The sequence below is a fragment of the Myotis yumanensis genome, unplaced genomic scaffold, assembly GCF_028538775.1.
Source record: "Myotis yumanensis isolate MYYU_CA2020_CCGP unplaced genomic scaffold, mMyoYum1.0.hap1 SCAF_5, whole genome shotgun sequence".
Lineage (NCBI taxonomy): Eukaryota > Metazoa > Chordata > Mammalia > Chiroptera > Vespertilionidae > Myotis > Myotis yumanensis.
Window position 1 is genome coordinate 68,334,509 of NW_027223756.1, and position 25,052 is coordinate 68,359,560.

A 25,052-nucleotide genomic window follows, 5' to 3' on the forward strand; every position below is an offset into this window, starting at 1 on the left:
GCACTACCCACTGCACATGAGACTGCTGACTGACCGGCTCACTGGACTCGTGCATGAACCGCGCGCCTCCCCCGCGCTGTGTTATCCCGCGGCCCGCCTGCACCGCGTCTCCCATCGCTCGCCCGACCGACTGACACCCCCCCATTTCTTCTAACGCCACTTCTTCAAAATAGACTCGCCCAGGCCGAAAACCGACTTCTGCGCATGGGCCATGAAGTTTCAATCGCACTCTACGTGCGTGCCCGCACATGGTATTTTGTGGAAGAGCCACACTCAAGGGGCCAAAGAGCCGCATGTGGCTCACGAGCCTCGGTTTGCCAACAACTGGTTTATACTAACGAAGTGATTCATGTTGAACACCCGCTTGCCCTCTGTGGGCTTGGAGCTCAGTAACTGAGGTTAGTCATATAGGGTTATGCATATGCGACTGACCCCCAATGCTCTGGGCGACCAGGCTCAAGTGAGCTTCCCTTATTGACAAGACTGTGCACATGTTGTCACACATCATTGCTGAAGGACGCACGCACATCCTGTGTGACTCCACCGGGAGGGGCCTCTTGGAAGCTTATGCCTGGTTTCCTGCAGACTTTGCTGCATGCACCTTTCCCCTTTGAGATCTTACTATATCCTTTCACTGTAATAAACTGTACCTCAAAAACAACAACTTCTGCATCCTCTGGGTCCTTTTAGGGAAACGCCAAGCTTGAGGATGGTCTTGGAGACTCCTGACACACTGGCCCAATGGCCTTCAGTTGCCAATAAGGAGAACTAGTCTAGCCGGTTTAGGCAAAAGTGCTTATCATCATGTATTCTGTGGTTTCCAACATTGTTGGAATGGCTGAAAAAGTAGATGGAGATTCCAGGAACAATTTCTAGCCCCAGAATTTCATTCTTGCAGAAGCAGAAACCACCAAGAAGCGGCCAGCTATGAACTCATGCTGCCTCAACTATGCCAGCAAGAGGATGCTTACATCCTTCCTGGACCCCCTTTTAACTCAGTTTGGAATCCAGGCACCTGGAGAAAGGAATTTCAGTCAGACCCGGAACTTCAAGGGAGTCTGCAAAGGTAGTATTGCACGTTTATAGTGCTCAAAGACACAAGAAGGAAATCAGAATTTATGCTGAGTCAATCCACAGTATCTCATACATTGTGTTAAAGAACATAAACATTTTAATGTTCCTCGATACTGCCCAATTGCTTTTTTTAAAAGTCTGGAAACATTTGCAATGGCAATGACAAGTGAGGCTCTAGTTTTCTAGTTCTTAGTATCAGGGGAAGGTAATGTCAATGGACAAACATAAATATTAAGGGACAGTCTCGTCGTCACCTGTGTTCTCTGCCTTTCTGTCACTCTGTTTTTCTTGGAAGAAACAGATTCCTATAGATTGTGGTTAATACTGGGGATTACAAGTCAACTTATAAATCAATTACTCCATGTTGGTGACTAACAAGGCACTCATTTATATAATACAGGCTAAGCAATTTTGGTTATTGTTAAAAACTGAATAAAGTAAGTGGAAGGCTAGTTTTTAAAAAATATATATTTTATTAATTTTTTTACAGAGAGGAAGGGAGAGGGATAGAGAGCTAGGAACATCGATGAGAGAGAAACATCGATCAGATGCCTCCTGCACACCCCCCACTGGGGATGTGCCCGCAAATGGGGGTGTGCCCGGAACCAAGGTACATGCCCTTGACCGGAATCGAACCTGAAACCCTTGAGTCTGCAGGCCGACACTCTATCCACTGAGCCAAACCGGTCAGGGCTGGAAGGCTAGTTTTACTTTTATTAACTTTCTAAGTTATACTTTCTTCTTAGGTTCTCCATCTCAATCCACCAACAGCCTCTGCGTCTATACAATATTCTAAATAACTACCATTGGTTGTCTTAGAAAAAGGGATTTGAGCCAGCTGATTTGAGCTCTGAGGTGAGATTTTTGCTCAAGAGCTTTAACTGTAGGAAGATGTAACATCTTAACTGGATGCCAGGAAAAAAAATTATAATACTGAAGTTTATACACACAAAGGATGACATAAATTTCCTAATTCCTTAAGAAACTTATGACTTTACAATTACTGGATCTTGAAACAATGTGATAATTTGTTACACAGCATTAAAAAATACAGGGTATTTATGATACACCACCATAACGAGATTCTATTCTTTTATATGTTACATGAATATGTATAAAAAATATCCAAAAGGACCAGTGATAAATGCTGACAGCAATTGTCTTTGGGGGGTGAGAAAGTAAGTGGCTGCTTTCCCTTTATTCCTCACATTTCCTGGCTTGTTTTGAAATTTTTAAATAAGCGTATGTTACTTTAGTAATCTGATGGGGAAAATAAACCTTTTAAAAGGTGAGAAAGAAAATAATCAAATTAACATGTAAATACCTCAAGGGGTTGTAATAGATTCGAATTACATAACTAGCAGTATTATGAAAAAGCAATGTAGTACATTTTTCTAAGTCCTGATTTATCCTCCTTACTTGGAATTAATAAGTCTGATGCCTTTAGGTATGTTTAGTTTCAGAATTTTATTTTAAAGGGATTTTTATGGCATAACAATATCTGTGGTATTCTTACTGAAATCATTTATAATGGTCAAATTCTAACAATTTTTGCAACAAGATTTTATTATATTTTCCTAAAACATAGAAAAAGTTTACATTACATACCATTTTGGACTTATATTTTTACATTTTCAAAATAATTTACTGCAAATGTTAGTTTCAAAGAAAATTTAAGGGGAATTATAAAGCAGTTACAAAGTTCTTAACAATAAAATTCATGATAAAAATCATTTTTTTCAAGTTGAAAATTTATCAAAAGGTATACATGGATTATTTTGGCAATATGGTGGATTTAAGGGCACTTTAAAAGTTGTCTAGTTAATGACTACAGAGATGACATGTTTGATGAAACACAATCTGTAAGACTTAATGATCATTTCTTGCTGCTAAAACATTGAAGTAATTTATTTAGAAAGTCCATGAGTACTATGAAGAGTTTGATGTCTTCACAAAGATTCTTTTATAAGTTCAGCTAATCTCTGGAAGGCCTAAAATAGAAAATAGATAAGAATTAATGAAAGTAGGGTACTATTTAGGAAAAGTTTGTCAGAATGTTAAAAATTCAAACAGAATATCCTTCTGAGGGTGAGATAAGGCAATGAAAACCAAGTTTACTAGTAACATCAGTTTTATCATGGTCAGATGCCGTCAGTGTCATAATATATGTAGATATAAGCATATCAGATTCCCAGGATTTTTATTTTGTTGTTCGTGTGGCCCTCAAGGTCACCCCTTTCGATTTTCTCTACACCACATATTTTATTTTTTTTATGTAATCTCTCACCTGCATATACATTATATGTAGTTGAAATTGCCCAAATCTATTATATAAAAAAATATATAAGCCCTTGCCGAATGGCTTAATTAGTCGGAGCATCACCCTGTAAATGTGGGTTCGATTCTCGGTCAGGGCACATACCTAAGTTGTGTGTTTGATCCCTGGTTGGGGCACCTACAGAGGCAGCCAATGGATGTTTTTCTCACATCAATGTTTCTCTTTCTCTATCTCTCCCTTCTTCTCTCTCTAAAAATCAATAAAAACATATCCTTGGGTGAAAAATGAAACAAAAAAATAAAACTTATGAAAAGCATATTTAATGACATGAGGAAGCAAATAATCAATCCATCTGCAAAGATAGGTACCAACTCATTTTAAGGTTAATGGCACCATTCAATTTATGGGTCTTCTGCTTGGATTCCCAGACATACAGTTTTAAGGAACCTGTTTCTTTGCTTCTTATTATTTTGGTTAAAGCTAGACTTTGTGATTAATTTGAGAGTATTATTCCCTTTGACTTGTTATTTTTTTTCCTCAATGAGGGAGACTGGCCTCAATTTGCCCTCTGGGCTCATTTCAATTCTATGAAGGAAGGGAAGATATTTTCTTTTCTTTTTTTTTTTTTTAAATATATTTTATTGATTTTTTACAGAGAGGAAGGGAGAGGGACAGAGAGCTAGAAACATCGATGAGAGAGAAACATCGATCAGCTGCCTCCTGCACATCTCCCACTGGGGATGTGCCCGCAACCCAGGTACATGCCCTTGACCGGAATCGAACCTGGGACCTTTCAGTCCGCAGGCCGACGCTCTATCCACTGAGCCAAACCGGTTTCGGCGGGAAGATATTTTCTTCATAATATATTGGTGATCAGTGAACACTGTTTAGTAGGTCTGAAAACTATTCTTGAAAACAAAAAAATTAAAGTCAGTATCTTCATTTGTCTATAGAAGTCTAGCAACAAAGTAAATGTGTCTTTTTATGGTAGTTCATGACTTTTCAACTAATACTCCCCCCGCGCCCCCCCCCCCCGAAACCCAAGACCTGAAAGCATAATGTAACTCATAAAATGAACACATGCACCAAAAAACAGAATTGAGCCCTGGCCAGTGTTGCTTAATGGTTAGAGTGTTGGCCCATGCACTGAAGAATGGTGGGTTCAATTCCTGGTCAAGGGCACGTACCTGGGTTGCAGGTTCGACCCCCGGCCCCATCGGGGCATGTTTGGGAGACAACAAATAGATGTATCTCTCTCATATCAATGTTTTCCTCTCCCTCCCTTTCTACTCTCTCTAAAAAATCAATGGAAAAAATATCCTCAAGTGAGGATTGACAACAACAACAAAATAGAATTGATATCTAGTGTTACGCTGAAGAGAATACTGTACTTACTATATCCATTTGTTCTGGAGAAGCCAACGAGAAGGATGCTCTAAAGTAAGGGCTAGGAGCTGAGCTGTCAATGTAGAAAGCATTTCCAGGAATCATTAATATCTAAGAGAGTTTATGGAAAATAAGGGACATACCATTAAAGAAAAACTGAAAGAAAATATAGGTAAATCAAATCTCAGAATGAGGAAGGACTTTTTAAAATTAAAGGCAATTAAATCACAAGGAAAAAATAATTTTATGTAAAAATCCTGTATATCATACAATAAACAAAAATAGACACAGAGGAACTGGAAAAATGTTTACAATAAATATGGCAAATATGACATCTTCACATATAAAGAATGCAGAATGGCTGGGTGGGGGGGGGGGGGGTGTCAATTGCAGAAACAGGAGACATATGTAAAACTTTAGACAAAAAGAAAAAAAAAAAGAAAAAGAAAAGAAAGAATGCAGAGCCCTGGCCAGTTTGGCTCAGTATTTAGAGTGTTAGCCTATGGACCAAAGGGTCATGGGTTCTATTCCCAGTCAAGGGCACATCATACATCAGTTTCTGGCTGGATCCCTGGCCCTGGTCAGGGTGCATGAGGGAGGCAACCAATTAATGTGTCTCTCTCATGTCGATGTTTCTCTCTCTCCCTCACTTCTTCCCTCCCCTCCACTCTGTCTGAAAATCAATGGAAAAAATATCCTCGGTTGAGGATTAAAAAAAAAAAAAAGAATGCATACAAACAGAAGAAAAACACCAGAATTCTAGCTTTTATAGGCAAAGGGCAGCTTACAAAAGAAATAGAAACAGTAACAACCATGAGTACATGTTTAATCTAACTAGAAAACTAAGTTCAAACAATGAGATCCATTTTTAAGTTATCAAATTTGGAAGTGACTTTTAAGCTGGAATCTGAAAGGTGTTGGCCAAGCAAAAAGTAGGGGGAGAATATTTTAGGGAGATGATACAGAGTGTAAAGGCCCAGAGATGGGAAGAAAAGAACTGAAAGAAGGTAAAAAATTTAATATATAAAGCAAAGGAATAACAATGTTGAGTAAGTGTGTCAAGATGCAGTGGTGAAAACCACTGTGATTCTTGAGGACCACTGTGGCAGATAGCTCACTGTGGCAAAGCACATTTCCTCTGCCCCTGGGCAACAAATATATTCTATTCTATTCCCCAGCCTCTTTCTAATTATACGTGGACACATGATTGAATCCTAGTCAATGGATGTGAAGTGATGTGTGCTACTTCTAGGCCTGATCCATAAAATTCTTCCCCTGTGTGATCCACCGTGCTCTTTCCACTTTGTAGCCATGTGGACTCTCTGTGCTGAAGACTGAAGAGCAAGGAGATGGAAGGAACCAGGGTCTCTGAATCACTGCTTGGAGTTCAGTTGCCTAAAGATCAGTTACTTGAAAGTTTTATGTGAGTCAGAAATAAACGTCAATTATGTTAAATCTTTGAGATTGTTAATGTAGTACAATCATGATATTCAAAAGTATTAGTAACTGCTTGTTGTTACATGGTACAAATCTGGGCACTGTCTGCTAAGGTAAGAGGAGTAGGGAATGGAATGATTTGGGGGCACTCTGGGGAAGAGATTTCAAGGCAGAAGATAGGTTTTTGTGTTCTTAATAACAATAAAATAAAAATCATTTTTCCCAATTTAGCCAAAAAGTTTTGGGGTGTGCTAGAAAAAAATTGCTGTACGAGAAGGAGGGAGTGGTAAAAATCTCTCTGCAAGATGACCAAAGTCTGAGCTAAGGCAGTGGTGATAAAATTGGAGATTATTTAGAAAAAGTAAAGGTACAGGAATAAATGAAGAGGACTGAAAAAAAAAGTGCAATAAAATATGAAGTCTATATCCTTAGCATGTAGCTCAGAGATACATACAAATAGCCACTTATCAAATGTTCTTAAAGATAATGGCATTGATAGAAAACCAAAGAAAATATGAAATTGATTTGTTATACTAAAATATATTTCTTTGAAATAAACCAGTTACATATTTAGTAAGTACCTACTGTGTGTTGTTACTAGGATTAGAATAATGCATAAAGCATGAGTCTTTCCCTCCAGTAAGATGGTTAGAGAGGATGAATGAGTTTCTCAAGGAGTGGGGCTAGCCCAGAAATCCAGCCAGTTGCTAGGCCTAACCTTTAGACTGCTTCATCTCTTATGTACTAGCAGGGCACTTGCCACAATCAACACAATCTGTTCCTTTGTATCATTTATTCTATTGCTTCATGGCAAAAATTGATACTATAAAATGATACTAGAAATAGATCTTAGTGTTTACAAAAGACTGATAAATATGGTAAGAGAATTAATTAATGGAAAAAGGATAATTTATTTGGTAAATTGGAAAGCTATACAGAAAAATACTTGGATTTCTGAGATTACTCAATGCCCCTGAATGAAATCTAAATAGACTTATGATTTAAGTACAAAGGGAGAATAAAAAAACATGGAAGAAATCATCATGGGCTAATTTGAAGTAAAAACAGCAGGATAAAAACTTTTCTGGGTAATTTTAACCATGTAAAATAATTGTGTAGCCAAAATATCAGCTATATACAGGCTCTTCAAATAAATACACCACAAATGGTCTTAAAATCTGGGTGGTGAAATTGAGCTATTTAAAAATTTTTCATTATATTTTTCTAAGTTTGCTACCATGAATATGGTTTACTTTCATAATTGGGGGGGGGGGGGAAAGGGGCTCTACTTTAAATACTAAAGGCTAATACCTAGTGTATGTGCTTTATATATATTTACTAAATTATCATAACAACATTATGAGGGAGAAAGTCTCATTATTACTAAAACGCAGGGAGGGTAACTTACCCAAAGCCACACATCCAGTAAAGGGTGGAAATGGGATTCAAACCTAAGGAGTATGGCTCCAGGGACTGTGCTCTTAGCCATGAAACCAACCAGCAGCTGAGATCAATGACTATATTTCCATTAATTTAGAGCAGAATAATAATTATGTAAGCCAAAAATCTATTATGATTTTAATAATGAGATAACATACCTGATATTAAAACATGATGAGTTGGGGTGGTAGGCAATGATAAATATCTCTCTCCATTTTTATTTAAGTAAGAAATTACATTAAAGTAACAGTATAACTATTTCTGCCTTTTTACCTCTTTCTTAATGGCTTTTTCTTCAATCAGTTTTTTTGCATCAGAAATGCCCTTAATTTTAATCCATAAAAACATCCCAGCAGTAGGAGCATGCCACTCTGCCAAACCTACAAATAGAAGAAGGGAATAAATATCTGCTGAAGCTATATTTGATATCACATATCATTTAATGACATAATTACAATGACTATAAACTAGTATTTCCATAAAAGTTCCTTCAGTGATAGCATTTAAAAATATATAGTTTTATGAGTCCTGAAAATTGATGGTCTGAGTTTTATTTTTTTTAAAAAGTGAGTAAGCCCTGGTCAGGTAGCTCAGTTGGTTAGAGCGTTGTCCAGATGCTCCAGGGTTGCAGGTTTGAGTCCTGGTCAGGGCGCAACCAATACTCAGCCAGTGAGTGCATAAGTAAAAGGAGACAAATTGATGTCTCTCACACTCTCAATAAAAATTTTAAAAAAAGTGAGAAAGGGGGTGAAGGCAGGGAGGGAGACTCGTGTGTGCCTATTTACAATTTTAGTCAGACTTAGGGCGGCACCAGAAGTCTAGTGTCTATGTCTACTTCTTTTAGTTAGAACCATACCTGAGCCAAATATGACTCTTTCAATCTTAGAAGAGGATTCTTCAACTCTTTCTAGATTCTTCCAGTGTTTCAATCAATGCTATCATTTAGGTAATAGTTTAGAAGTCCCATAGAGTAAAGTTTTTATCAGAATGTAATTAATTATGAAAAGAAGTACTTAAAATCAGGAATTCCAGCTGCATTTGTAGGCTTTATGTTTCATTGAGTATGAGGATAGAGAAACCAAGAAGGAAGGATAATTATTTTGACTTTAATTATCTTTTTGTTGCTGTTGATTAAAACCTTTTCTTCAGCTCCATTGTACAAAATGGTAGAATAGTACTCTTTATCAAAAAAATTATATTTTTATCAATAATTCATAGGAAATAAGCTATGACCGTATTAAGGAATTGATATATTTTGCTTACTGTTATTCATACCAGAGGTATTTTTCATGATATAATTAAAGCCACGTAATTCATTTTACTTTCTTATTTTGCATAGAAAATTAAACGCACCCTGCAATTAAATTAGCAATAGAGAGTATTAGACAGATAAATGAGGTTAGTGATTAAAAGGCAAGTCATTTGTAATGAGAAATCCTCTGTAGACTGTATTAGTATTTTGTCTTTAGATAATCCAGCTAGAAAAAGATTATGTTGTTTGTTTCACAATTCTTCTTCTATTTAGAGGAAAATTTTGAAATAACTCTAAAAATTTTTGAGTATAGATGTTATTTAGCTTGAACTAACTTATTGCTGGTTGATTATTAGACTAATTGGTCTTTTTTTTAAGGGACAAATTCTTTGCAGCAGCTAGGTAGAAATGGGTCAGGGTTTGCAGACTGTTCCTTCTGAGATTATTTATAGGGTAATATTTTCTTGACAAGAATACTCCTGGACTCTTGTTTCTTTTCCCCGGGATTATTAACAATACTATGCAGTGTTTATCACCCACTTACTTAGGTACTGCTGTTTATCGAAGGACAGGGGTATATGTTCTACTCACCACTTAACCACTTGTCTGCAGCTGTCAGTAATGCATCCTTCTGCTTCCTATAGTAATCAATAACCCTAGATGAAGAAAACAGTGAAAAAGATGTGTTTAGTACACTGACTACAGAAACTAAGAGGCTCTATAAGAATCCATTTTCTATCTTGCTGAAAATGAAAGCCATATAAGGAAATAGAGCATACTTATTTGACTTGTCTGGTGGTAAGCTTTTTACCACTATGTTTTTTCCTTTATTGTGGAATAATTAAGAATCAAAAATTATAAGGCAGAGTCCATTTCTATGTGAAAAACGGGGCCTGAAATGCCATACCTCTCTATGTGAGCCAGGAAGCCCTCCTGTCCCCACTGGTGAAGAAGCTGTGATACCACGAGCTGAAAGAGGTGAGACAATAAGAGGTGTCATGCTTCATCCTCTACCATGTGTTTTCTGCCAGTCACTCTTGAGTCTATGTAAACCACCATAAGAAAACAGAACAAGCTGACCCAACCAAGCTTTAGTCAGTCAGTGATTTAGAATAAATGTTAATAACAGAGACAATGCTAATAAAGTGACAAATATTTATAGAGTACTTGCTGTGCCAGAAACTATTGTAATGCATTAAAATAGTTTAGCTAATTTAACTTGTAATGACCTTATTAGGCAGGCTATTATTTCTATTTTACTGATGAGCAAATGAGGCACAAGGGTTGTTAACTTTCTTGAGGTCACAAAGCTCGTCACAGAGCCTGGATTCGAGTCAGAGGGCCCAGCTGCAGATCCATGCCATTAATTACCTCACTGCACTTCCTCTCTACATATAAAAAACACATAGTAGTTGTAATATATAAAATTACATAATATATTTGGAGATTTTATATCTAAAATGGAAGTTCTAAATGTCATGAATGGATAATGAAGTTTTGTTAGTAACAGATACCGAGAGAGAGAGAGAGAGAGAGAGAGAGAGATTCCCAAACATGATAAAGTACATTATGGAAAGTAAAATATCAAACAAACATCCTATTCTACATAAATTCTTCTATGCAGTTAGGTAGCAATTCTATCCTTAACATCTAATTCTATGGTTGCATTAGGGATAGAGCCAATAATTTCTCAAAGCTTGTGAGGAAATTTACACATTCTCTAAAATTAACTTTTTTAAAATTAAAGTACATACCAATCAGTGTCTTTAGGACAGGTTAGCATATGTGCAGTGAAGGCAATGAATCACTATTCAGGTTTGCAATTCTTGTTCTCATTACAAACTTTAAGACAAAGAAGCCCAAACTATATTACTGCATCAAGCCCATTTCCGTTATGTGAAGTTCAACAGTTTTTATGGATGCGAGGGACAGCAGAGGAATAAGTTAGCCAACTCTCATGGAGTTTAGTCTATGCCACAAAATAACACCAGATTAATTTGATTCTCATCTATAATAATAAAAGCATAATATGCTAATTAGACCGGACGTCCTTCTGGGCATCCTTCTGGACAAAGCCGGGGCTGCGAGGGAAGCCTGGGTCCCAGGTGCCTGCTGGCAGCTGGAGGGAAGCCAGTGCCAGCAGCCAGGGGAAGGAAGGCCTACTCTTGCACAAATTTTGTGCATCGGGCCTCTAGTTTGTCTATAAGAGTAAACGCCTGCAGTGCCAGGTTTGCTGACTCACTACATACTGGAACTAGAGATTCAATATCTGTGATTTCCCTACCTGGCACCTTAACTCAATCTTACTTGTCAAGAGCTATTTTCTATTCTTATCTAATTACAACCTTTTTCTACTTCTAAATTGTCCTTACCTGTGTAAAAGTACTGGGGTGCAATGTTGAGACTTGTGTGTGTAAAACAACTCTCTCTATCAAGGGTTTTGGTCCTGTTATAAACCCTATTCTCAACCTGCACACACACACAAAAAAAGAGAGTGAGAAAAGGTATAATACTACTGTATTAACAATGAATCCATGTCATTTTCCTGATTTCATTAGGAAGAGAGCTGTGGCCTGGGATCAAATGAACCTAGAGTCTAGACAATGAAAGCATCCTGATAAAATCAACTACTACTTACATAAAATTCAAGTGTACATTTAAAACATAATGCAAGTCTGACTAAGCATTTCTAAATGTGCTCCTTCATATATGAAACTCCAAACCTGACCAGTTCCTCTACAACAGTGGTTCCCAAACTTATTTGGCCTACCGCCCCGTTTCCAGAAAAAATATTACTCAGCGCCCCCTGGAAATTAATTTTTTTAAAATTTTAATAGCAATTAAACAGAAAGATATATGTATTAATGTTTCTACCTTTTTCATAAAATATAGTAAAGAAAGGTATAAATTAGAAACATTGAAGTTTGAAATTATGAAACTATTTATTGAACTCAGAATAGAAAGGTAATACAAAAAAAGTTAAAACAAATGCACCTGTGGCCATCACCTCCCCCCTGGATAGCTGCAGCGCCCACCAGGGGGCGGTAGCGCCCACTTTGGGAATCACTGCTCTACAACTTTCGATAAATGCCAGGTTCCTTTGACAATGGAGATGGACACAGAGAGAAAAGGCCTATATTCATATTAATAATTTAACTGGTGTTTTAAGGCAAGTAGAATACAGGCATCTTAAATGAGAATTGCTTGGACAGAAAGCTACTGAGGCACAGTTTCTATCTCGGTTAGATCTAGCCTGAAGTTAGAGACACAGCGCCTTACCCAGAGGACAGAACTTTGGAGAAAGAGTCCGCTCTGATGACACGCCCGTCAACGTCCATGGAAAGAAACGTTGGTACCCAGGGCTTGATATGGAAAAAGATAAACACTATTGGTCTGAGAACTCTGTTAGTGACTATGGAATTCCTTCATGTAGAGACTGGAAAGGATATGGATTCAAATAACAGTAGCACAACCATCATTTCCATTACCTTTATCCAAACCCTTTCAAATGGAATAAAAACAGATGCGTGTTCTTTTATTCGTATCTGCCTGTCTTCATGACTTTTCTGCCAAAAATGCACACAAGGGTTTACTCATTTGCTCAAGATCCATTATTATGAATTTGCCCCAGGGGTTGAATGAACAGATTTAGAGGAAGAAAAAAAATATGGGCCTTGCTGAGAACCAAGGTTCTGAAATCCTGTAAAGTCCCTATGATGCCTGGCTGGCCTGATTGTTGAAATAAAATGCATCTCAATAAAAAAAGAAAAACTAGTTTGGATAAGATATAAGCAGAGGGAACCAGCAGCATTCAGGATTGTTTACAGAAAGAATGCTGCCTCTTAGAACTAGAAAGATACAAAGATGAGACCAACGGTGAGAAATGTAGTCAACATGAAATACTGACTTCAGTTTTTACCTAAGAAGTAGATGCACACAAGAAAAGGGGGCATGATCATGTTGAGAGTGGGGTGCAGGTTGGCAGACATGATATTTATTCAGGCAATACATGTAGGAAAATAAAGAGGTTTTTTTTCTGTAGATTTAAAGAAGGAACCAAGTCCAGGTATATGTTCTCTGCAGCTCTGAGAGCAACTAAAGATGGTGTTTGATTTTGAAAAATCAGGCATCGGGATCATGTGTCACTACTACTGTCCGTGAGGAAAAAATGATTATAGAAAGTGGCATACATATAGAGTGGGAAGGAAACTTAAAAACCCATTCTTCTGCAGGTATGATCTAGGACTTTCATGACAGGACTGGCAAAAGTGTCCTGCTGCCAGTAACGTCTTATCTATGTCCATAATGGACATCACTCATTGAGCACAGTCCTTCTCTTTCAGCTTGAACACAGCTTCCAAATCCTTCTCAGACATCATGCCAGTCAATTACTATCAAGAGACTGGAGTTGAGGCGTGGCTGGTGTGTTCAGTGGTTAGAACATTGGTCCTAACTAAAGGATCATGGGTTTGATTCCCAGTCAAGGGCACATACTTGGGTTACAGACTTGATCTCTGGCCTTGATGTGTGGAAAGCAACCAATCAATGCATCTTTTACATCGATATTCCTCTTTTTCTCTCTTCCCCTTCCTCCCTGCCACCACTCCCTCTAGAAATCAATGAAGAAAATATCCTCAGATGAGGATTAACAAAAGAGAGAGAGAGAGAGAGAGAGAGAGAGAGAGAGAGAGAGAGAGACTGTAGTTGACACCCAAGAGGAAACCCACTTTAGATCCCTGGTACTATGATTAAGGAGCTACGCACTAGGATCTGGAGGTCAAGACCATTAGTCCTGACTTCCTCTCTCCAAATGTATGGTAGACAGAACCAGATACTATTTTTAAGCTAAGTAATTTCTGGAAAGAGGTGTAATACAAGAAATGAAAAGTACTAATTCCATAATAAAACTAAAAGATTAAATATGTTGAAGTGGTAGCAAATTAACAATCATTTTTAAAATTCTAATATAAAAGTGGATTAGCAGCCAGGTTAAACTCAAAGGCAGAGCAATAACTTACAATTTATCTTTTAATTGTGAAACAACTTCACATCGTTACTTACCTTGTTGAACTGGAGAAAATAGTAAGGATCATCTTCTATTATGAGAAAATCATATTTTCTTGCGAGCTAAGAAAAGGTTAAAGTAATACAATTATTTCTTAAGAGCTATCTAAAATTAAAAGTATTTGGAATCATAATTCTTTGTATTCATTCATTCAAGAAGCTATTGAGTGCCTATTGCCCTAAACAATGAAGATAAAGAGACAAGGCTCCAAAAGCTCTTGTTCTCATGGAACTTACATTCTAGTGGGGACAGAATATACATAAGCCCATGGATCATGAACGGAAGAAATATTGGGTGGGGGACTTAAAGGCTAGGCGGGCATTAAACGGGGTGATGTTTGAGAGAGAAAGAGAGAGAGAGAGAGAGAGATAGAGATAGAGAGAGAGAGAGAGAGAGAGAGAGAGAAACAGAGTAGCTATTTCAGGTTGAATCATGGGGAAGCCCTTCCTGACAAGATAATACAAGATCTCAGAATGACAGGAGGGAGCCAGTTGTGCAAATATAACAGAAGAAGCTTACAGACTGAGGGATGAGCAAGAGCAGAGACCCTTGGGTGAGACAAAAGTTTGGCACATTAGAGAGAAGGCCAGTGGGCTGCAACAATGATGGTAAGAGCCTGAGAAGAGCTGACCAGGTCACCGAGCTTTTGGATTTTATTCTCAATGCAAGGGGAAGCCACTGGGGGCCTGTAAGCAGGACCAGAGACTGGCTTTATATTTACATTTCAGCAGGGGAAGGACATGAGTGGCTGCTGCGTGGTCAGAGGTCAAGAGTGGAGGGCAGTGGGGTCCGGTGAGGAAACATCCCAATAGACCAGCAAGGGAAGAAGTTGGTGTCTAAGAGGACGGTGAGAGCAGTGGTAGTGGAGAGAAACGGTGGATTTGGGTAAATATGTCGTCAGGGGAGTCCACAGAATGGATTAGATGTAGTGGGTTGGGGGAGGAGAGGGGGAACGAGAGGAATAAAAGGTAATGGATCATGCTGGCACAGTGTATGGAGATGAAGAACGGGAGGGGTTGTGAATGAGGGGTTTGGGGTGTGGCTATGTTAGGTTTGAAATGTCCATTAGACATTTACATGGGATGCTGGATACAGAAGTTGGATAGAGAATCTGGAGTTCAGGCATCTCCATCGTAGAATGCAATTTACAGGCACACAAGTGGATGAGTGATGGAGCCAGGAGTGTGAAAAATAAGAATACGGCAATACACACACACACACACACACACACACACACACACACACACATATATTCAGCAAAATGAATTTTTTGAAATCTTTCTTATGATTCCACTATAATGATTAAATTCTATATTACTTTAACATAGGCTTGGTACTTACGTTGAAAAACTATTCATGTGAAAGGCTTGGGATTATAGTCAGGTACATAAAAAAGACTTTACAGAAAGGCATATCTCTCTTATTTTTCAAAGATTCCCGCATAGCTGCATATTTGCTTGATACTTTAAAAAATGTTTATGATAAAAAGCTTAGGCATTGTTGTCAGGTCCCTAAAGACTTTATATAAGGCACATGCCTCTTATTTTTCAAAGAATTTCTTTGTAAACTGAAGTGACAATGAGCAAGAAAGAAAAGGGACAAGTTGGAAATACAAATATAAAATAATGAAAGTCAAATATTGGGGTCAAATACTAAATGACCTCATAGAATTCAACATCAGACCAAGAATGTTATTTCTTTTTATGAAAATATCAAAGGGAAAGAAAAATCTTAGGGTTAACAAAGGCTGTAGTAAATTCTTATGTTTAAATTTATTAGGATTCTTGGCATAGATGACTCCCTCTTATTAAAAATTATCTCCCTTGAAAGCAAGAGGCTAATAAGAAAGGAAACTTGCATAGTGCTCTTCTAAAAGGTCAAAAAGAAACAGGAACATAGCTACATAACACATTCTTTTAAAATACCTCATAGATTTCCTTTTTGCGGTTACTTGTTAATGACTTTCCAGTAGGGTTGTCGCCATTTGGGACAGTATAAAGAAATTTGGGGGTGTTTTTCTCGGGGTTCTTTGAATCTTCTGGTTTCCATTTGGAAAGTATTTCTTTGAGGGAGTCTGGAATAATCCCATATTCATCACTGGCAATGTTAATCATGTTGCAGCCCAGTGGTTGCAGCTGTTGAGCACATAGAAAAAAAGAAAGCCCAAGATTCAGACCTGATTACAAAATGTGTCATTGATTCTTCCTATAATAACTAAGAATGTTATCCTTTATGCCCTTGAACATGTAACCTGCAGTCAGCTCTACCGCCCGAGGGTTTAGGTTGTATATTCTAATTCTATTGTTGCCCCGGGCCAGATTCCGTTATTGTTCAACAATATCCCCTGTCAATTTCCAGAGTAAGGATCCTACTTCCTTGCTCAGGCTTGGCCATGTGTCTTGCTCTGGCCAATAAATTGTGGGTAGAAGTGATGTGTGTTCCTTCCAAGCAGAAGCTTCAAAATCCAGCTTGTGGTTCTCTGAAAAATTGTTTTACACAGTGGCTGCACCATTTTACATTTTCACTAACAATGTACAAGGATTTCAATTTCTCCACATAGTTACCAATACTTACTATGTTCCACTCAAAAATAAAAGCCATCGTGGTGTGCAATAGTATCTTTTTGTGATTTTGATTTTCATTTCTCTAATGACTAATGATATTGAATATTTTTTCATGTGCTTCCTGGCCATTGGTATATATTCTTTGGAAAAATGTCTATTCAAGTCTTTTGTCTATTTTTAAATTCATTTGTCTTTTGTTGTTGAGTTATAGGAGGTCTTTACTGAGATATGTGCTCTTGACCGAAATCCAACCCGTGACCCTTCAGTCCACAGGCTGATGCTCTACCCACCGAGGCAAACCAGCTAGGGCATTCTTTTGGATGTTATTATAAATGTAAAATGTATTTAAATTTTCTTTTCAGATTGTTCACTGGAAAAAGAAATTTTTATAAAATTTCTGCATAGTAAGCCTTTCTCGGATATATGATTTGCAAATATTTTCTCCCATTCTTTAGGCTGTCTTTTTGCTTTATTCATAATGTCCTTTGATGCTTCAAAGTCTTAATTTTTTTATGAAGCCCTATTATCTATTTATTTTTATTGTTGCTTGTGTTTTTATTGTCATATCTAAGAATTTAGTGCCAAATTCAAGGTCAAGATTTGCCCTTATGTTTTCTTCTAAGAGTTCATAGTTTTAGCTCTTACATTTAGGTCTTTGATCCATTTTGAGTTAAAATTTTATGTGGTGTGAGGTAAGGGTCCAATTTCTTTCTTTTGCATGTGGAAATCCAGTTGTCCCATTACAATTTGTTGGAGACTTCTTTTCCTATTTATGGACTTGGTACCTTTGTCAAAATCAATTGGCCACAGATGTATGGGTTTACTTATGGGTTCTCAATTCTACTCCATTGAAATATTTGTCTACCCTTACACCAGTACCATACTGTTTCGATTATTGTAGCTTTGCAGTCGGTTTTGAAATGGGGAAGGGTGAAGCCTCCAACATGTTTTCCTTTTTCAGGATTCTTATGGCCTCTTCCAATCCCATGTGAATTTGAGGATTGGCTTTCCTATATCTACAAAAAGGCTATTAGCATTTTGATAGGGATTGCGTTGAATCTGTAGATCACTTTGGCAATTTTGGCATCTTAACAATATTAAGTCTTCCAACCCATAAATAGGTGATGTATTTTATTCTTTTGGATGTTATTATAAATGTAAAATGTATTTAAATTTTCTTTTCAGATTGTTCACTGGAAAAAGAAATTTTTATAAAATCAATTACTATTATTATTTGTTAATCCTCACCTGAGGATATTTTTCCATTGATTTTTCAGAGGGATGGAAAAGGAGGGGAAGAGACAGAGAGTAATGCTTATATGACAGAGTTTGCCTCCCACATGCACCCTGGCTGGGGATCAAGCCTACAACTGAGATATATGCTCTTGACCGGAATCCAACCCGTGACCCTTCAGTCCACAGGCTGATGCTCTACCCACCGAGGCAAACCAGCTAGGGCTATAATATCAATTTGATTTCTACTTAGGAATGTTGAGAAAATATGCCTTTCATTAAGATTAGCTAACTGCTTTATATATTTATTTTTGTAAAGATAATATTAAATTTGAGTAAAAGAGAGAACCAATGAAATATGAATCAATAAAGCATAAAAGTCATCTCCTTCAACTCCCCTATTTTAGGCTAGAATTACTTTAGCAACATTTGTGTTCGGTGGCAGTCAAGGGTAACTGAGCACCTGCAGTGAGGGGCAGTCAGATAAGGCTGTCAGGGAAGGCCCAGGGAGTCAGGGAAGGCTGATGGTTAGAAGTTGCTATACTGAGTTGAAGTTGTTTCCCTATAGTTTCCAGCCTTTCCCAACTTAAGGACATGCACAAGCAAATCTAATTCTTCTGTCACGTGGCTAACTTTTTTGTATTTGAGGATAATTCTTATGTTTGTTGAGTCTTCTGTTTTGGGGGAAAACAGCCACAGTTCCTAAAACCATTCATCATACGGTATAGTTTCCAGTTCCTTATTCACTCTGACTACTCTTCTCTGACTGCTCTAGTTTGTGAACATATCTATCCTAAAGTATTGTGCCCCAAACGATCCTAATTCTCAGCAGTATGTTCTGACCAGTGCACAGCAGAGCCAGATGGTCAGTTCCTCTTTCTGGTTATTATAATCCCATTAATTAATCACTGGAGTGGAAAGTCTTAATTATACTATATTAGTTTACAGTTATAGTAAACTGACATATAACATGATTATACTTTGGCATATGGCAATTCAAGATGGTATTGAAAAAATAAATATTTGTAAATTAAATCACATTTCAAGTGAAATATTAAGAAAACTGGACATGATTTTATACAACCTAATTTAAGCATGTATTCATTCAAATTTGGTAAAAAGAAATGTATAAAGTGGAGGGTATATTTAAATAGTCATATGTCATTTACGATTCTCCTGTTTACAGGTGGAAGACATATTTTATTTTTCAGTGGCCAGGACATTCTAATGATGCAATGGCTTTTTTCCTAGTTAGTATAAGAAAGAGAGCTGCCTTTTATAGAAATGTATACTCACAGCTTGAAGTGTTCCTGAATAAACAGGTTCATTTAGGAGGATATTATCTCCACGATTAATGATCATTTCAAACACCTGACAAAAGAAGAATAGGTTGGCTTGCATAGTATTGTTTCCATTCTTAGAACCCCTTCCCTCCACCACCCCCCATTTTAGATTTAACTCATTAGGATTATAGCGTAGGAATTGGCAAATATTCTGTAAAGTGTCAGAGAGTACATATTTTGTGGGCCATAGTGTCCCTGTGGTAACTACTTATCTCTGTTTCCGTAGTAAGAAAGAGCCACAGACAATATGTAAAGCAGTGAGTGTGGCTACGTTCTAATAAAACCCTATTTACAAAATCAGATGAAGGCTGGATTTGCCTCTCAAGCCATAGTAGCCAACCTCTGTTCTAGGTTTAGATGAAAAATAACAACTGGTTTGGCCTCCAAAATTCATATTATCCTTTTATTTCTTCTTTGAAAATGTATTAATATTTACCATAAGCCAGTCCTGTATAAGGTATGATGACAGAATGATGAACATAATGACATAGTTTTTACCGTCATAGAGGGTGTTCAGAGACGGTTTCCCTGAGGAAGTGATGAGTTGGGGTAGGGGTACATTTTGAGAAACTGAAAGAATTCTGTGGCATGAAGCAGAGTGTAAAGAGGAGAATGGAATGAGATGAGACAAAAGTGGGCAGAACCCATACCATGCAGGCACTAGGCCAACTGAGGCCAGTAAGAATTTTAAGTAGAGTGTGGAAAGGGGGAATCACATGGTCAGATCTGCTTTTTGAGAAGATCATTCTGGCTGTAATATAACAGGATTAAAGAGGAATGGAATACATGTAGAGAGTTTGGGAAGGTTTTGTGATTATTTGGGACAGAGAAGAGTAGTCTTGAACTAGGGTAACGACAGTGGATTTGGAGAGGAGAACTGAGAGGTATTTTGGAAGTCAAAACCAACAGAACATAATTATGGACTACAGGGACACAAGGAAGAGGAGGTGTCAAGAATGACTCCTAGATTTTTGGCAATGGAACTAGATAGATGGTGGGAGTGGTGCCATTCACTGAAAAGCAGACCCAAAAAGTTGTCCATGTCTGAGGAGTGTGTTTTGGTTGGAGGTGTCTTCAAAACATCTCGCGATGATGTCAGGTGGACAGATACACAAATGGACTTGAAAGGAGCTTGGAAGTTACTAGCGTCTGATTGATCACATGGATGTGAATGGAAGCACCAAGAGATGGTGAACAGATGAAGGGGAGCAGGGTTTCCAGGGCTGAGCCTTGAGGAATTCCAATAAATAATGGCTGTGTAGAGAGCACTGCCACGGAGGCAGGCAGGTGGGCCGGCAGAGAGCTGTTCCATGTGGTGCTGAGAGCACTAGAGGAGGAGAGCAGTTCAAAAGGATGGGAGGTCAACAGTGTTCAAGGATATTTAGAGGTCAAGTAAGACAAAGGTTGAGAAATCTTAGGAGGTTTTGCAGTCAGTATGATGCATACTGACATCAATAGAGCCAGACAATAGATCTTTCCAGCCTAATCAAAGGGGTCTATTCTGACTAAATCTTACATAAATCATGGAATAATCCTTTCTTGCCTTGTATTGTTCACAATCCCCGGTTCAAGCCTCTCCTTTCTATCATGTTAACAACCTACATCTCCTTTAAAAAAAAGAAGTATAACTTTTTTATTGATTTCAGAGAGGAAGGGAGAGGGAGAGAAGAGATAGAAACATCAAGGATGAGAGAGAATTATTGATCGGTTGCCTCCTGCATGCCCCACACTGGAGATTGAGCCTGCAACCCAAAGCATGTGCCTTGACTGCGAATTGAACTGTGACCTTCTGGTTCATAGGTTAATGCTGAACCACTGAGCCATGCTGGCTGGGTGATAAACACTGCCTTTATAATTATTCAAGGTGTGTGTACACATTTTTTGGGGGACACCCTATAGAGCTAGAGAAGCACAGCCAGGAGGAAGACAAGATACAAGCAGTGGTGAGCACAGATAATTTATGTAAGCAGACACGCAAAGGCATCACATTTCACCGGAGGAGTATCAGGATATGCCCTCTAAAGAATTTAAAAATTATATTGAAATCTCATAACTAAAATAACATAGAACAAAATGTAACCCAAATCTTTGAGCCAGGTAAAATTAAGCAATGATCACTAATGGTTTTGGTAGGAGTTGAGTACTCCTTTAGTGGGAACCTGTTTGAATGACTCATAGCTCTCAGTCAGTGACCACATGTTCTAGGTGTAAGAAAAATCAGGTTGGTGGATGTCTTTAAGTTCCCTGTTTATAATTCTAAGTAAAGACAAGAAGACTACCAGAAATTCACAAAACATGATCCTCTTGCTTGTCAGTGAGAGATGACTGTATTTATGGAAATACTTGATTTTTAATGTGTGGTACCTTTCAGTCTTACCTTACAAAGACCTTCTTGGCTGCCAGTTGTGACACATATATCCATTTGTCCTTGACTGGATGGATAATGGAGGGTGGGAGGATTATGCAATTTTACTTGTAACTGTTTTAGCCAGGACAACAGCTCTGGGATTCTAAAGCATAAAATGTATTTTCAAATTTATAGAAGTAAATGTCATAATATTAGTAGAGAGGAATTAAATGGTAGCTATATACTAGGTACTTTATACATTCAATTTCAAAATCCTCAAACACTTTTTGCCAATATTAATATTCTCTATTTCAAAGATAAGGCAACAGATGTAGAGATTAAAAGATTCACATAAAGTCAGTCAGCTGATATTTGAATCTACATCTTTCTTAGTCTAAAGACCTATAGTTTTTATTTTACAATAGAGCAAACACTTAATAATTGATTCTTTGTTCTACTCAGGAAAATTTCCATAAGCTACCTAGAAATTCAGGCCCCCAAAGTTCTTTGTATCATGGAAGGGAAGGTCTATGTATATAATATGTATCTATCCTATATAATAAAAGGCCAGTATGCAAATCAACCAAACAGAGGAATGAACAGTTGCTATGACATGCACTGACCACCAGGGGGCAGACACTCAACGCAGGAGCTGTCCCCTGGTGGTCAGTGCACTCCCACAGGGGGAGCATCGCTCAGCCAGAAGCCTGAGCTGGGCTCACAGCTGGCGAGCGCAGCAGCAGTGGCGGAAGCCTCTCCTGCCTCTGTGGCAGCACTAAGGAAATCCGACTGCTGTGAGCCTAAGCCGTCAGTCGGACATCCCCTGAGGGTTCCCAGACTGTGAGTGTGTGCAGGCCAGGCTAAGGGACAGCCCCCTGAGTGCACGAAATTTGTGCACTCAGGGCCTCTAGTCTATCTATATAAAAGCCTAAGCGACCGAATGACCAAACGACTGGTTGCTATGATGTGCACTGTCCACCAGGGGACAGATGCTTAACACACAGGATGGGGCTCCCTTTTGTCTGGATCGGACCTGAGGGGATTGGGCCGAAACCTGCTATCCAACATCCCAGATTGCTAGAGGGTGCATGCCAGGCCGAGGGACCCCTAGTAATTTATATATATAGGGCATCCCCAAAAATGCATACACACACTTTGAATAATTATAAAGGCAGTGTTCATTAAAATACATTGCATTTTCAAAATTGAGCTATCAGATTGTTAAAGTATGTATACATTTTGGGGGGATACTCTGTATAAAACCTATATTACATCTCAATATAGTTTTCTATCACAGTAACTCTATAAATTATCATTATAGGATCAGCTAAGGAAAATCTTAAAGAATGTGTTGTAGCTTGCCTTTAAGAATGAAAGACATTTGAACTGAGGCAATGTGTTTGCATAGCTGGGAAGGGAACAAACTTCTTAGAAAATTGCCCAGCATTTAAAATTGCTGCTTCCTGGATCATCGTTTTCCTCCCTTCTTCTAACTTGCTTCTTCACCTCCCTCTCTCTCTCTCTCTCTCTCTCTCTCTCTCTCTCTCTGTCTCTGGTGAGAAGTCACCAAGGAGCATTCAATATCCTGTTGCTTTTCATTCTTCTTTGAAAACTCTTCCCCAAACCTTCCTAACTGTTGAATACTCCAGTTAAGAAAAAAGACACAAGTCACTTTATCAGTGGCCTTTAGAATATTGAAAATGAGCCAGCAGAATTGTATTATCTATAGTTACCCAGCACTTTCAGAATACTGAAGGGCTCTCTTCATGATCTGTTCATCAAACTGGATGGTCTTCCCATTGTCTATGGTGATAGCAGCAGTCTTAAAAGGGAACGTGTTTGGATTTGGTGATCCAGTAGCCAAGGAGATGACAGATTTCGGTGCCCTGTTCTGTAGCTCAGCTACAATGAACATGGAAGAGAAGAAAAACTTGCACGGAACACATTCCTAGTTCTGTATGTTGCATTACGCTCAATAACACTGTCAAGTTAAACAATTTCTAGTGATAGGATGATAATCTAAAATAGACATAAAATAACTTTGTCGGGACCTACTTCACCGGTGGCGGAGCTGAGGAGTGGAGGTGTCCAACTAAGAAGGCAGAGTGATCAGGATTATCTAGTTAAGCAAAGAGCCACAATACCAGAAAACCCTGCTCCATTTAGCCCCCACCTGTCTGTCTAGCTTCGTGGCTTCCCCTTTTCTCTCCAATTTACCAGGCCATCCTCACTGCACGCGGCTGCACACTGTGTCTAATCCCTCCTTAGGTCCCGGGAAGAGCCTTTGTAGACAGCACATCCTCTACCTTACAGGGCCAAGTCCCACAACAGCCAGTTCTCGCTGCTGCTGCTCCCTCCCCGCCTTCAGTTCTAACTCCAGTGCATGTCTGCACTCAGAGCCTGGCTCACAGTGAGCTTTCACGGTTGAATGAATGCAACCAAGTGGTGACTGTAGGCATCACCCGCACCCCGGGGGGAGGGACGCCCCCAGCACTCACTAAAGACGCGGATGGGAGAAGGCCGTCTGGCTGCGCTCCTCGCGGTGATGAACCGTGCGTAATTCATGTCTCCGATTCCCAAGCACCAGGCGCCTTCTTCAGTGGCTGCAGACTAGAACCACCGAACAGCCGCGCCAAGGGCTGCCTCTTCAATCTTGAAAAGACGACGTGGCTGACCGCCAGGCTTAGCCCGGGTCCTGGAGCGCAGTGCCGGCAGAGCGCCTCCGAAACTCCGGGCTGGATCCAGGCGGCACCGCGAGCCTGGGTTCTCTCGGGCCTCGGGCGCGAGGCAAGATTAGCAAAGTCCACCGGCGGAGAATCGGTCCACTCGTTCTCGCGATCCCGCACCCCACGTGCTGCGGCCGCAGCATTGGCCGAGGCCGCGCCCCCTCCCGCCCCGCGCCGCAGCCTATAGCTGGCGGGCCGCGTGCACCGCCCCGCCTGGGTCATGGCCCTGGATGCACCGGCCTTGGGGGCGAGGCACCTGCAGAACTGGGCCGGTGCCTGAATCCATTCAAAGCGAGTACGACTCCTGACCTTGCGGCTGGGAATCGCTGCAAGGAAGCGTCCCAGTAGGCAAACGCAACCGGGTGGCCTCCTGCCGAAAGGCTCCCAGGAGTGGGGCCCGGAAGTCCCCCCCCCACCCCCGCCGCCATCCTGGTCCGTGAGTACCACCTGGCGGCTGCTATGGTCCATTGCAGCCGCTCCCCGAACTGCTTTCAGCCAGGCGCTTGCTGCGCGCAGCTTTTCTGCACTGGTGGTTATCTGGCTGGTCTCTGGCCACGCAGACAGTGCATTTTACCCTTGGACCACTGTTGTGTAAAATACTGTCCTTTTAAAACAAAACACACACACACACACAAAACAAAACACAACTATAGGCACTACTCTGGGAAGGCAACGGGGAGAAGATGATTGCCAGTGTCACTTTCTCCAAGATCTGAGCATTTTAGGGAGAGGGTGGAATGTTGATAGAAATGTTAGAAGAATCACTCTGAGGGTCTCCTCAAGTTTTAGAGTGTCTCTCCCCCTTGAATTTTTTGACCATTCATATGGCCTTAGGTTAGATGCATATGTCCAAAGAGATTCATCTAGTTGAGTCAAGCACCTCACCTCTTTTCTTACAGAATAATCC

At 39.3% G+C, this 25,052-nt stretch overlaps 1 protein-coding gene and 1 long non-coding RNA gene across 3 annotated transcripts in view; one reads left to right on the forward strand and one right to left on the reverse strand.

Moving 5' to 3' along the window:
• The window catches only part of LOC139010687 (uncharacterized), a 31,047-nt gene extending 24,887 nt beyond the window's left edge, over positions 1-6,160 (forward strand). Inside the window, exons 2-3 of the long non-coding RNA XR_011471559.1 lie at positions 899-1,066; positions 6,048-6,160. This is a non-coding gene — a long non-coding RNA (uncharacterized lncRNA). The remainder of the gene's footprint in view (positions 1-898; positions 1,067-6,047) is intronic.
• Positions 1,564-24,296, reverse strand: AADAT (aminoadipate aminotransferase). 2 transcript variants are annotated; one of them, XM_070415468.1, is made up of 13 exons: positions 23,918-24,291; positions 23,153-23,321; positions 21,450-21,582; positions 19,026-19,100; positions 15,858-16,067; positions 13,929-13,994; positions 12,147-12,229; positions 11,240-11,336; positions 9,775-9,836; positions 9,459-9,523; positions 7,889-7,995; positions 4,748-4,849; positions 1,564-3,065 (listed from the first exon to the last, which is right to left on the reverse strand). In XM_070415468.1, the coding sequence occupies exons 1-13, from the start codon at positions 23,982-23,984 to the stop codon at positions 3,024-3,026; spliced, it is 1,278 nt and encodes a 425-aa protein (XP_070271569.1). In that variant the 5' UTR covers positions 23,985-24,291; the 3' UTR covers positions 1,564-3,023. The 2 variants fall into 2 exon arrangements, with proteins under 2 accessions (XP_070271569.1, XP_070271570.1); XM_070415469.1 differs by lacking the exons at positions 11,240-11,336; positions 12,147-12,229 and having other exon boundaries at positions 23,918-24,296.
• Positions 24,297-25,052: the final 756 nt, after the last annotated feature.